The sequence below is a fragment of the Narcine bancroftii genome, chromosome 3 (genome assembly GCF_036971445.1).
Source record: "Narcine bancroftii isolate sNarBan1 chromosome 3, sNarBan1.hap1, whole genome shotgun sequence".
NCBI lineage: Eukaryota > Metazoa > Chordata > Chondrichthyes > Torpediniformes > Narcinidae > Narcine > Narcine bancroftii.
This window is the reverse complement of record NC_091471.1, coordinates 78,745,382-78,758,938: the sequence shown is the minus strand read 5'-3', so window position 1 is coordinate 78,758,938 and position 13,557 is coordinate 78,745,382. Positions and strand designations below refer to the sequence as shown.

Here is a 13,557-nt window from a genome sequence, read left to right as displayed (position 1 = left end):
AGGAAGAGGAAGAGTACAGTGAAATAGAAGAAGAAGGGAAAGGCAAGATAAAGGATTTACTTTCTCTTATTAAAGGATACATGGAGTCATTTAAAGAATGGCAAACACAGGAATTTAATGATTTAAGAAGAAGAATAAACAACACAGAAGAGAAAATGAATAAAATAGAGATGACCTTAACAGAAATGGGAAAGAAAATGGACAAGATGGAAGAGCGGGCAGTAGCAGCAGAAATGGAGGTAGAGGACTTAAAAAAGAAATTAGAGGAATCTAATAAAAAAGCTAAGAACTGTTAGCTCAGAAAATAGATATAATGGAAAATTATAACAGAAGAAATAACATAAAGATAGTGGGCCTTAAGGAAGATGAAGAAGGCAAGAATATGAGGGAGTTTATAAAAGATTGGATCCCTAGGATCCTAGGATGTTCAGAACTACAGCAAGAAATGGAAATAGAAAGGGCACATAGAGCATTGGCCTTTAAACCACAACCACAACAAAAACCAAGATCTATTTTAGTAAAATTCCTAAGATATACTACAAGAGAAAAGGTACTGGAGAAGACAATGGAAAAAGTAAGAGAGGGCAACAAGCCACTGGAGTATAAAGGGCAAAAAATCTTCATTTATCCAGATATAAGTTTTGAACTCCTAAAGAAGAGAAAGGAGTTCAATACAGCAAAGGCGATTTTATGGAAGAAAGGGTATAAATTTATACTAAAGCATCCAGCGGTATTGAAAATATTTATTCCAGGACAACAAAACAGACTATTCTCGGATCCAGAAGAAGCACGAAAATTTGCAGAACAATTACAAAATAGACGGAGGGATGAAGACGTGTAATGAGAGTAAAAATTATCAAGATTGATATGTATGTGGGTAAAGAGGTATAAGAGTGTATAGGTATAATGTGCATACGTGAATGTATCTGTACTTAGAGGAAAATATAGATAGTATAGACAAGAATTAATAAGGGAAGGTAATGGAATAGAGAGAATAAGGAGGGAATTAAAAGAGTGACCTTTGTTACATATGAAAAGTGAAATCTTTTCTGGGGGGGGCTGGGTGGGGGGGAATAGCGGTCACTGCAAAATCAGTTGACGCTTGTGAGTGAATTCGCAAACCCAAATGAAGAGGGGAGATGTGGTTGTCCGACAAGGGATAAAGGACAACTCAGGAGGGGAAGGGGAGATTGGGGCTAAAGAAGTTATAAATAGGAGAATAAGGAAAATGTTTGATGTTTTAGGAATGTTGTCTTATAAAGGGTTTAAAATAAGAAAACAGAAATGGAAAAGGAGGAAAGGTAATGATGGAAAAACGGAAAGGGAAGATAAACAAAGTATAAAATGGCTACGTTGAACTATATGACTTTAAATATTAATGGAATACATAACCAAATTAAAAGGAAGAAACTGCTAAATTTACTGAAAAAAGAAAAAAATGATATAGCATTTGTCCAAGAAACACACTTAACTGAATTGGAGCACAAGAAATTAAAGAGAGATTGGGTAGGACATGTAACAGCAGCATCGTATAATTCAAAAGCAAGAGGAGTGGCTATATTAATTAGTAAAAATGTGCCATTTAAAATAGAAGAGGAAATAATAGATCCAGCAGGGAGATATGTAATGATAAAATGTCAGATATATTCGGAGTTTTGGAATCTACTTAATGTATATTCACCTAACGAAGAAGATCAAAAGTTTATGCAAGATATCTTTTTGAAGGTAGCTAATACGCAAGGGAACATACTAATAGGAGGGGATTTCAACCTGAATTTGGATTCAAGTATGGATAAAACTGGGAAAAAAATTAACAGAAAGAACAAAGTAACCAAATTTATAATTAAATCAATGCAAGAAATGCAACTTTTGGATATATGGAGGAAACAAAACCCAAAAGAAAAGGAATATTCATATTACTCGGCTAGACATAAAACATAATCAAGAATAGACCTATTTTTGTTATCAGCTAGTATGCAAGATAGAGTAAGAAAAACAGAATATAAAGCTAGAATACTATCGGACCATTCACCCTTAATATTGACAGTAAAGCTAGAGGACATCCCTCCAAGAATGTATAGATGGAGATTAAACCCCATGCTACTTAAAAGGCAGGATTTTAGAGAATTTATTGAAAAACAATTAAAAATGTATTTTGAAATAAATACGGAACCAGTGGAAGATAAGTTTATACTATGGGATGCAATGAAAGCATTCATTAGAGGGCAAATAGTAAGTTATGTAACCAAGATGAAGAAGGACTATAATCAGGAAACAGAGCAGTTGGAAAGGGAAATAGTAAATATAGAAAAAAAAATTAGCAATGAAGGAAGATACAACTAAAAGAAGAGAATTGGCGGATAAAAAAAATAAAATATGAAACATTACAAACATATAAGGTAGAGAAGAATATAATGAAGACAAAACAGAAATATTATGAACTGGGTGAAAAAACGCACAAAATCCTAGGATGGCAGCTTAAGACAGAACAAGCTAAGAAAATGGTATTGGCATCAAGGAAAAAAGACAAACAAATTACATATAATCCAAAAGAAATTAAGGAAAACTTTAGAGAATTCTATGAACAATTATACCGAACTGAAAACAAAGGGAAAGAAGGGAAAATAGATGAATTTTTGACTAAAATTGAACTACCAAAACTACAAATAGAGGAACAAAATAAATTAACAGAACCATTTGGAACAGTAGAAATACAAGAGATAATAAAAAAATTACCAAATAATAAGACACCCGGAGAGGATGGATTTCCAATAGAATTCTACAAAACATTTAAAGACTTATTAATTCCGCCCCTCCTGGATGTAATCAACCAGATTGATGAAACACAAAGCTTACCAGATTCATGTAAAACAGCAATAATTACAGTAATACTAAAACAAGGGAAAGATCCACTCTCACCAGCGTCATATAGACCAATATCTTTACTAAACACAGATTATAAGATAATAGCTAAACTATTAGCAAACAGATTAGCAGAGCAGGTACCGAAAATGGTAAATTTAGACCAAACTGGATTTATCAAAAAAAGACGCACAACAGACAATATTTGTAAATTTATTAACTTAATTCATGCAGTAGAAGGAAATAAAGCACCTGCAGTAGCAGTTGCTTTAGATGCAGAGAAGGCCTTCGACAGAGTAGAATGGAATTATTTGTTCAAAGTATTGCAAAAATTCAGTTTACCGGAGAAGTATATTAATTGGATTAAAGCATTATATAAGGGACCGTTAGCGAAAGTGACAGTAAATGGACATGTATCTAAGCAATTTAACTTAAGCAGGTCAACGCAGCAGGGATGCCCACTATCACCTTTATTGTTTGCGTTAGCTATAGAACCACTAGCAGAATTGATAAGAATAGATAATAATATAAAAGGAATAAAAATAAAAGACAAGGAATATAAAATCAGTCTATTTGCGGATGATGTTATAGTGTACTTAACAGAACCAGAACTATCAATAAAAGAATTATATAAGAAATTGAAGGAATATGGAGAAGTGTCGGGTTACAAGATAAACGTAAATAAAAGTGAAGCAATGCTTATGAATAATGCGGATTTCTCAAAATTTAAGAAGGAATCTCCATTTAGATGGCAAATGCAGGCAATAAGATACCTAGGTGTACAAATAAACAAAAATCTCGGCCAATTATATATACTCAATTATTATCCACTAATGAAAAAAATTACAGGACGATTTAGAGCATTGGAAAGATTTACCACTAACACTAATAGGAAGGATAAACTGTATTAAAATGAACATTTTTCCAAAGATATTATACTTATTTCAGGCATTGCCAATACAACTGACAGAAAAATTCTTTAAAGAGTTAAAGAAAATAATAAGGAAATTTTTATGGAGAGGGGGGAAACCGAGGATAGCACTAGATAAATTAACAGAATGGTATAAACAAGGAGGCTTACAATTGCCAAACTTTAAAAATTATTATAGAGCCGCACAATTAAGATACCTATCAGATTTTTATCAAACAAGGGAAAAACCAGACTGGACGAGATTAGAATTAGATAAAATAGGGGAAAAGATACCTGAACACATATTATATAAATGGGATGAAAAATTGGTACAACATAGAACTTCTCCAGTATTACATCATCTCCTCAATATTTGGAAGAAGATTCATGTAGAAAGAAATAAAACAAATTATCAATTTCCAAAACTAATATTGACGCAAAATAAGTTACTCCCTTTTACAATAAATAACCTTTCCTTTAGAGAATGGGAAAAAAAAGGGATTAAAAGAATAGAAAATTGTTTTTCAGGAAGTAGATTCTTATCCTTTGAACAAATGAGAGATAAGTACAATATAACTGGAGATACAGCGCTGGCATATTACCAACTGAGATCCTACTTGAAGGATAAATTAGGAAGCAATGTGAGTTTGCTAGAGGGAAGTAACCTTGAATATGTGATTACAGATACAATGTTGATCAAAAGATTTATAACAAATATGTATATTAAACTGCAAGAAAAGGAGAATGAGGAAACAAATGGTAAAACTAAACAAAAATGGGAACAAGATTTAAATATAAAGATAAAAAAGGAAACATGGGAGAAATTATGTTCTGGAACGATGAGAAATACAATAAATACGAGGCTACGTATGATACAATATAACTGGTTACACAGACTATACATTACACCTCAAAAGTTAAATAAATGGGACCCAACAGTATCTGATAGATGTTTTCGATGTAAAAAAGAAATGGGAACAACAATTCATGCAATCTGGACATGTGAGAAAGTAGAAAAATTTTGGGATGATCTCAATCAGATATTAAATAAAATAACAGAAAACAATATACCAAAGAATCCAGAGATCTTTCTCCTAAGTAACATAAAAAACAAAGAATTTGGAATTGATTTGGAGGATGCACAAAAAAGATTTGTTAAGATAGCTCTAGCCGTAGCAAAAAAATGTATTATGTCAACCTGAAAATTGGAAGATAATCTGAAAATACAACAATGGTATATAGAAATGAATAAATGTATTCCATTAGAAAAAATTACATATAGTTTAAGAAATAATATTGAAATATTCGAACAAATATGGGAGCCTTACATTAAATACAATAGCGAAAACCTACAGAGGACAATCATTACCTAAGTTGATGGAAGGAGAAGGAAAGAAAAGAATGGACTCAATAGAATTTCTGGTGTATTTTTGTTGAATGACAACATTGTCTGACTGGTTTAATGTAACCTAGATTGTATACCTAAAATGGATGGGGGGGGGGGTGGGGGGTGGCTTGGGAGGAGGGAGGGGGGGGGAGAAAAAGTCACTGTATATGTGTGAAAAAGAAAAAGTGTGTATCATGGCTAATGTGATTTATGGTGTGAAAAATAAAAAATAAAAAAAAAGCTGACTTCCAGTCCAAACATTTTGGCAGTTTCCGCAAAACAGGACGTCAAGCGCTGATGAGCTGGCTCTGAATGGGCAACTAAAGCGGCATCGTCTGCAAAGAGTAGTTCACGGACAAGTTTCTCTTGTGTCTTGGTGTGAGCTTGCAGGCGCCTCAGATTGAAGAGACTGCCATCCGTGCGGTACCGGATGTAAACAGCGTCTTCATTGTTGGGGTCTTTCATGGCTTGGTTCAGCATCATGCTGAAGAAGATTGAAAAGAGGGTTTGTGCGAGAACACAGCCTTGCTTCACGCCATTGTTAATGGAGAAAGGTTCAGAGAGCTCATTGCTGTATCTGACCCGACCTTGTTGGTTTTCGTGCAGTTGGATAACCATGTTGAGGAACTTTGGGGGGGCATCCGATGCGCTCTAGTATTTACCAAAGCCCTTTCCTGCTCACGAATGAACAAATTCTGTTCCTACACTTTAAGGTGGTTTACTGCCGAGGAGTTTTTCTAACTCTCTGGGGGGAAGTGTCCAAGAATATTTGGGCTGCAGATCCTCTTGCCAGTGCACATCATGGCTGGTGTCTGGTCGCTGTGTCTACTGCTCGCTAACACTCACCCTCTGTTCCTCAGGTCACCATGGTTTAAAACAGCACAGAAGAGCTGGAAAATAAATAAGATCAAGAAGAGCTTGAAAAGCCAGAACAAAAGTGGGAAGGAGGGTTGTCGAGGCGGCTACACTGGTCTACCATTCGCCGCAGCCTGTGATCACCCCCCCCCCCCCCAGTCCGCGCCCCGTTCACGGCTTGCCTTGTGTAGACTCTGGGCAAATAACGTGCACCAAATGGAGAGGGCACGCAGTAAACACACTCTTTGATCAGGGGTTCGTTGCTCTTGACTGACATACATTGCAAAAGTTGGCTTCGATGTTCTTTAGATGCTGTGGCATCTGAGACCAGTGCAGTGGGAGTGTTTATTTACAAATTAATCGTATGCAAGGAGGCACGGGCTTTGGACGCACATTTGGGAACGTGCCCCGAAGCCGCTTGTTTGAGGCTTGTTGCAGCGACGCGAGCAGGAGGCGCGGTCACTCGGCCACCCCTCACTCTTTTCCCGGCCTTCAGATGAGCTCCCAGGTAGGCCCCGAGACCCCGCCATCCACCCACACACCCCGGGCCGTGAGCCGACTCACACCATCTCGTCCTCTCTCTCTCTCTGCCCGCGACGCTGGAGCTGAGGCCGTGCAGCCGACTTCAGCCCGGCGCTGGATTTGTGAGCCGTGCGGAGCTGCCTCGCTCTGTCCCGGGTGGCTGCCTCGCTCCGTCCCGGGTGGCTGCCTCGCTCCGTCCCGGGTGGGTGCCTCGCTCCGTCCCGGGTGAGTGCCTCCCTCCGTCCCGGGTGGCTGCCTCGCTCCGTCCCGGGTGGGTGCCTCGCTCCGTCCCGGGTGGGTGCCTCGCTCCGTCCCGGGTGGGTGCCTCGCTCCGTCCCGGGTGGGTGCCTCGCTCCGTCCCGGGTGGGTGCCTCGCTCCGTCCCGGGTGGGTGCCTCGCTCCGTCCCGGGTGGGTGCCTCGCTCCGTCCCGGGTGGGTGCCTCGCTCCGTCCCGGGTGGGTGCCTCGCTCCGTCCCGGGTGGGTGCCTCGCTCCGTCCCGGGTGGGTGCCTCGCTCCGTCCCGGGTGGGTGCCTCGCTCCGTCCCGGGTGGGTGCCTCGCTCCGTCCCGGGTGGGTGCCTCGCTCCGTCCCGGGTGGGTGCCTCGCTCCGTCCCGGGTGGGTGCCTCGCTCCGTCCCGGGTGGGTGCCTCGCTCCGTCCCGGGTGGGTGCCTCGCTCCGTCCCGGGTGGGTGCCTCGCTCCGTCCCGGGTGGGTGCCTCGCTCCGTCCCGGGTGGGTGCCTCGCTCCGTCCCGGGTGGGTGCCTCGCTCCGTCCCGGGTGGGTGCCTCGCTCCGTCCCGGGTGGCTGCATCAGCTTTTCTCAAAAAAATGTAATAATGTTAGAAGTTATATGGTAAATAGCTGAATTTTCAATTTGTTTAGCTGTGAGGGAAAATTGGAGAAATTAAAATGTTTTTTGTAAAGTTACAAATAAAAGTTCTAACAATAATCGGGTCTCTGGATCATAAAATAACCTGTATAATAGATTCAGAATACATCTGTGTTGAACAAAATTTACAGGACAATTATTTCTTTCCAATTTTTGGAACATTTTGCTGTACCTCGTCATTGAGTTTCTAAACACCAAAGAAATACAGATACGGAATCAAAGAAATGTATATCACAAAAATGACCTCTTGGCCCATTTTATCCCTGCTGACTGCTAATTCCATTTATCTACAATAGGCCCATATCTCTAAATGCTTTTCCCATCCAAGTACATGTCCAAATGTCTTTTAAATATTTTAATTGTATCTGCCTCTATACCTCCTTTGGGTGGTTGATTCAGACATTCACCACTCTCTGTGTGGGGAAAAATGTACTCATCAGATCTCCCCTCTCACCTTTCATCCTAAATCTGTGCCCTCTGGTTTTGGACTCATCTTCCGTCGGAAACCATTTTTGACTGATTATCCTATCTGTGTCCCAAGTGGTCACCCTTTGGCCTCCCACAATCCAGTGAGCATAAATCCACCCCATCCAATCTCTCCTAATAGCTGCAGCACTCTGTTCCAGTCAACATTGTGGTGAATCCCTTCTAAACAATGTCCTTCTAGTAGTGTGATAACAAAAACTGTATATTAAGTGCAGTCGAATCAGTGGAACTTAGAAGATTATAGCACAGTACAGGGCCTTTGGCTCACAATAGTGTACCTACCCATATATACCTACCCTCCAAAAAATGATTCCTTTCCCACCTTATAACCCTCTATTTTCCATTCATCCATATGGTTAAGAGTCTCTTAAATGCCCTTATTGATCCACGCTCCACTAACACCCCTGGCAATGTATTCTAGGCACCCACAACTCTGTGTGTGTATAAAAAAGAGCACCCCTGAAGTCTCCCCTAAATTTGCCTCTCTTCACTTTCCACAGATGTTTGCTCTAGAAAAAAGGTGCTGTGTACTTTATGCTTCTCATAATCTTGTAAACCTCCATTAAGTTACCTCTCACCCTTCTTTGATCCAAAAAGAATAGCCCTATCTTTGTTAACTTTGCTTCATAAGACCTAGTTTCCAATCCATGCAACATCCTGATAAATCTCCTCTGCATCCTCTCCATAGTTTTCACATCTTTCCCATAATGAGGTGAGCAGAACTGAGTGTGGTTTCACATTAACATATTTTGTATCAGTGCAACATGAAGTCCCGACTCATATATTCAATGCCTCTGCTTAAGAAGGCAACTACACAGATCATTTCTCACTACTCTATTCACCTGTGTTGCCACTTTCAGGGAGCTTTGGACTTGCACCTAATATAGGGACCTTGGGAGTTACTCTCTGTAGTTCAACACATCTAAGGTCCCTGCCATTTACCTTGTACATCCTACCAGAAATTAACCTCCCAAAGTGCTTATCTCACATTTGTCTGAATTAATTCCATCTGTTTCTGCTCTGCCCAACTTTCTAGCTGATTATTATTCTCCTGTATCCTTGGATAACCTTCTTTATGATTGCAACTTTTGATTTTTAGTGTCATCTTCAGACTTATCAATTATATTTAAATTCTTATTCAAACCATTAGCAAAGATCCTAGTGCCAATTCCTTGTTTCAGATTTCCAGTCAAAAATATTAATCAACCACCACCAAGCTAATTTTGAAACCAATTTTACAATGTGTCAGATACTTTTTACTTAACCAGCTTACCATGCGGGACCTTATCAAAAAGTTATCTTAAGCTGTCAGCTGTAATTATATACTGCACTGCCTACTTCTAAAAGATACATAGATGTTAACTTTTCCTTGTAAACAGCAATTTATTTTGTATCACATAAATGGGGTAACAGGATTAACAAACAAAATTAAAATTGTTTCACTTTGAGGGAGTGAGGGTATTAAGGCTAGTTGTAGAAAGTCTGGTCTAAAGATAGAAAGATTGGGAGGCAGGGAAGGCCAAAATTTAGGGCCTTTCATGTAAATTCAAAGGTTGTGGCGGGGGTGGAATCCTGTAGAAAATAGTTAATGATTAAAAGAAGCTTGTATTTTACAGTTTTAAATGCAGTTGAATTTTATGCGTAGAATTGGTATTTACTCCCTGGATATAAAATGGACTAAAATGTTGAGTAGACAGAGAATTGGTGGGGGAGCTCGGCAGGTCAGACAGCAATGTTTATTAAAACTAGATAGAATAGGTGAAATTACAGTGCACATATTGCAGCGCGAATAAAAGCTCTCACAACTGGAGGCAGAACATTCACTGTTATTAACTTATAACAATGGGTGGGGTTTCACAGTAGTCTTCTGAAGGGTTCTGGGTTTAGGCGGGAAACCAGGGTAATATGTGAGCAGATGGGAGTTGAGCCAGCCATCAGCACAACACACTACCAGTGAATCCTAGTTCACTGCATTCACCCCTTCCTGCAGAATTTAGGGTCTGTGAATGAAGACAGAGAAAATGGGATCAGAAAAAAAATTGAATAATATACAGTAATTTCCAAATTTCCAGATTTAAGTGGTCCAGGGGCCTGGAGATTCTGGTGGAGCGCCTTGGCACTGGGAGGGCCTTGTTTCCTTGGGTCTCCTGGTCCCCTTGTGAAGGAGGAGAAGCAGGCTGGGTCTCTGGCTCATATGTGGAGGGGGATGCACTTTCTTTCTGACCAGAATCCCCTGAGGCTCTGACTGGGGGTGGAGAGAATGAGCTCAGTGTCTCGCAGGGCACTTGAGGCAATGGACCCTTTGTCCGGCGGGTGCCAGGTCCCTGACGATGTCCTCCCTGCTATCCGGGTACTCCGTATAGGCATATGTGGGATTGACATTGAGCAGTTTCACCCTTTCCACCAGGAGATTGGTCTTGCTTCTCCTCGCGTGCTTCCTGAGAAGGACTGGACCAGGTTGGGAGTTCCTGATGCTGACCTTCTTTCAAAATTGAATAGGAGCTTGTAAGGTGTAGTGTTGGTTGTGGTACGTAGTAGCGACCGGATGGAATGGAGCACCATAGGGATGACTTCCTGCCAGCCTTTTGACTTCAGGGCCAGTTTGATAGCCTTCCAGACTGTGGCGTTCTCCTTTTCAACCTGCCTGTTCCCCCGGGCGTTGTAGCTAGTAGTCCTGCTGGATGCGATGCCCCTCTCCAGCTGGTACTGACGTAGCTCATCACTCCTAAAGGCTGACCCCCTGTCACTATGAATATAGCTGGGATACCCGAACAGGGCGAAAATGGACTCTTGGGCCTTTATGACTGACGAAGTGGATGTGTCTGGACATGGAATGGTGAACAGGAAGCGGGAGTACTCATCAATGAGAGAGAGGAAGAAAGTTTTCCCATTCATGGAGGGGAGGGGTCCCTTAAAATTGATACTGAGCCATTCAAAGGGTCTGGATGACTTGATGAGGTGAGCCTTTGTGGGGCGGTAGAAGTGCAGCTTGTACTCCACTCAGACCTGGCAAGACCTGGTCATTTCTCTGACATCTTCCATGTAGTAGGGCCTTGACAAAATGAGCCATGCGGTGTTAGGTCTGCTTTGTTCATGAATGAGTGAGACAAACACCAGGCTGAGTCGAAATCAGGGTTCTTTGTTCTTTATTACCGGATTGTAACACTTGCGACCAACCAGGTTAGTCGGAGAATGCATTCTGCCGTTATCAGCAAAATGGTGATTTTTTATACCTTTGGATACATGCTTAGAACATCATCATATCATTACTTGTCCAATGACTAAAACTGTTGCTATCCTTTCCCTGCTAGCTTCCTGCCTCTCAATCCATCAATGTCTCTCTTATCTTGTAAGTACAAGGATGCATTTACATCTTGTTACAGCCCTGTACATTCCCATCTCATGATGTTTTACCTTACAGCGGATAACCCCTGGATAGCAGAGCTCTATGCAGAGACTGTAGTTGGCTGGTGTGTGTGCAGAGGCACAGCTTCCTCTGGATAAGGCATCTGGATGGTCATTAAGAGCTCCTGGCTGATAGGCAATGTCATAATTGTAGGTGGAGAGCTTGATCCTCCACTTAGTGATCTTGTCATTCTTGATTTTGCCCCTCTTGACATTAAACATGAATGCAGCTTCTATAATGGCTTGTGCCTTCTTTTCCACAGATGGGTTCCAGAGCTCATGGCCTTGTAATGTCTAATAAAAAAATGCAACTGGCCTGCCTGCTTGGTTGAGAGTAGTGGCCAGGGCTACGACCGAAGTGCCGCTTTCTACTTGGAAAGATGCATTCTCATCCACAGCGAGCATGGCGGCTTTCGCAATGTAATTTCTGAGGTAGTTAAAAGCCGTTTGGGCTTTAGCCGAGAGGGGGAAATTAGTGGCTTTTAAGAGAGGGTGAACCTTATCAGCATATGAGGGATCCACTGGGCATAATATGAGAAAAAAACCAGGCATCTCCTCAAAGCCTTTGTAGTTCTGGGAACGGGGCCAATATGCCATTCTCCACCATGTAGCCAAGAATAGCCAGACGATTAGTCCTGAACACGCACTTGTCAGAGTTATAAGTGAGGTTCAGGGCTTTTGCCACATGGAGAAAACTCTGGAGGTTGGCGTCATGATCTTCCAAGGTGTGGCCACAGATGGTGACATTATCAAGGTAGGGGAAGGTATCTTCAACCCATACTCAACTACCATTCTGTCCATCTGCCTCTGGAAGATAGAAACCCCGTTAGTGATACGAAAAGGACCCTCGGGAATTGATAGAGATGATCGTTAGCCTCAAATGCCGTATATGGACGGTCCTCAGAACACATTGGCAGCTGATGATAAGCAGCTTTCAGGTTGATAGTCGAATAGACCTGATACTGTGCAATATCATTCACCATGCCTGAAATTCGAGGGAGGGGTTATGTGTCCAGGAGTGTGTACTAATTAATTGTTTGGCTATAGTCAATTACTAGCCTGGACTTGTATTCTCCTTTTACCACTACTACTTGCACTCTCCACAGGTTGGTTCTAGGTTTGATCATACCGTCGTCAAGCAGACGTTGTGTGTCAGACTTTATGAAATCTCGGTCTGCTGTGCTGTACCTCCTGCTCTTGGTAGCAATAAGTTTGCAGTCCGAGGATAGATTCGAGAAGAGAGGTGGGGGGAGTCGATATTCAGTGTGTAGAGTCTGCATGTGGATTCTAATCTTAGGGGCCCTCTGTTCCAAACTGTTTCGGGAGGAGGGAACCAGAATACTCCAAGGTCATGCTTTTAAGGTGGCATAGGAAGTCTAGACCCAACAACACCAAAGTACACAATTCATCAAGTAAATACAGATAGCATTGACCTCATGGTGCAACAAGATGGCCGTCCTTCTTCCTCCTCTGACTATGATGGCGCCGAGTTTAATTTAGGTCACGGCAAGTTGACTGCCAAGCCTTTTCACGCTGTTTCCTCACTACCACTGCCACCCTCCGTCGGCATGTAGCGCAGCAAGTGGGTTCGGGTGAATTTGGGGCAGATGGCTTGGGGCTGCAATCTGATCTGGGAGTGTTAGAGGCCACGGACTTCCCTTTGTATGGCAAACCCTTGCCCAATGCCCTTTCTTGCCACTGCTGGAACACACTGAGTCTTTTGCTGGGCAACAAGATTGGGGATGCTGGATCTTGCCGCAGAAAAAGCACTCCCTAGCATGGGAAACTGCAGCCATTAGGGCTGGGGTCGCGGGATCATCTGGTCCTTGGAAGGAATCACCTGGGTGAGCGAGCTCGTTGGCTTCAAGGTCGTTGTTCTCGAGCTTGGCCTGTTCTAATGATTTGGCCAGTTCAATTTGGCTAGCCGGGTCCTTCTTTCCAGATTTGAGCAGTCATTACCTCATGTACCTCGAGTGGACCCCCGCAACAAGAGTGTCCTGGATCTGCTCTTCCTCACAAACGCAGCCCGTAGCCGCTTCATACCTGCACTTCTTGGCAAGGATCCACAGATCCAGCAGGTAGACATCGATGGTCCCTCTTGGCGTTTGGTGACGTAGAGCGAGTTGGTGCCTCGCTAGGACCTTGTTTTGCGACTTCAGGTCCCTAGCCTTCAACGCCTTGGTGGCAGTGTCATATGTAGTGCAGTCCCTGATGACTGCATATCTTTTCATTCCTACCCTTG

General features: G+C 42.1%; 1 protein-coding gene across 4 annotated transcripts in view; it reads left to right on the top strand.

Moving 5' to 3' along the window:
• The first annotated feature begins 6,188 nt into the window (after positions 1-6,188).
• mocs2 (molybdenum cofactor synthesis 2) overlaps positions 6,189-13,557 on the top strand; it is an 84,300-nt gene continuing 76,931 nt past the window's right edge. For 2 of the 4 annotated variants that reach the window (XM_069924334.1, XM_069924335.1), the window contains exon 1: positions 6,189-6,522. In XM_069924334.1, coding sequence (XP_069780435.1) covers positions 6,379-6,522 — 144 coding nt within the window. In that variant the 5' untranslated portion in view covers positions 6,189-6,378. The remainder of the gene's footprint in view (positions 6,523-13,557) is intronic. The other 2 variants (XR_011353476.1, XR_011353475.1) reach the window with 1 other exon arrangement.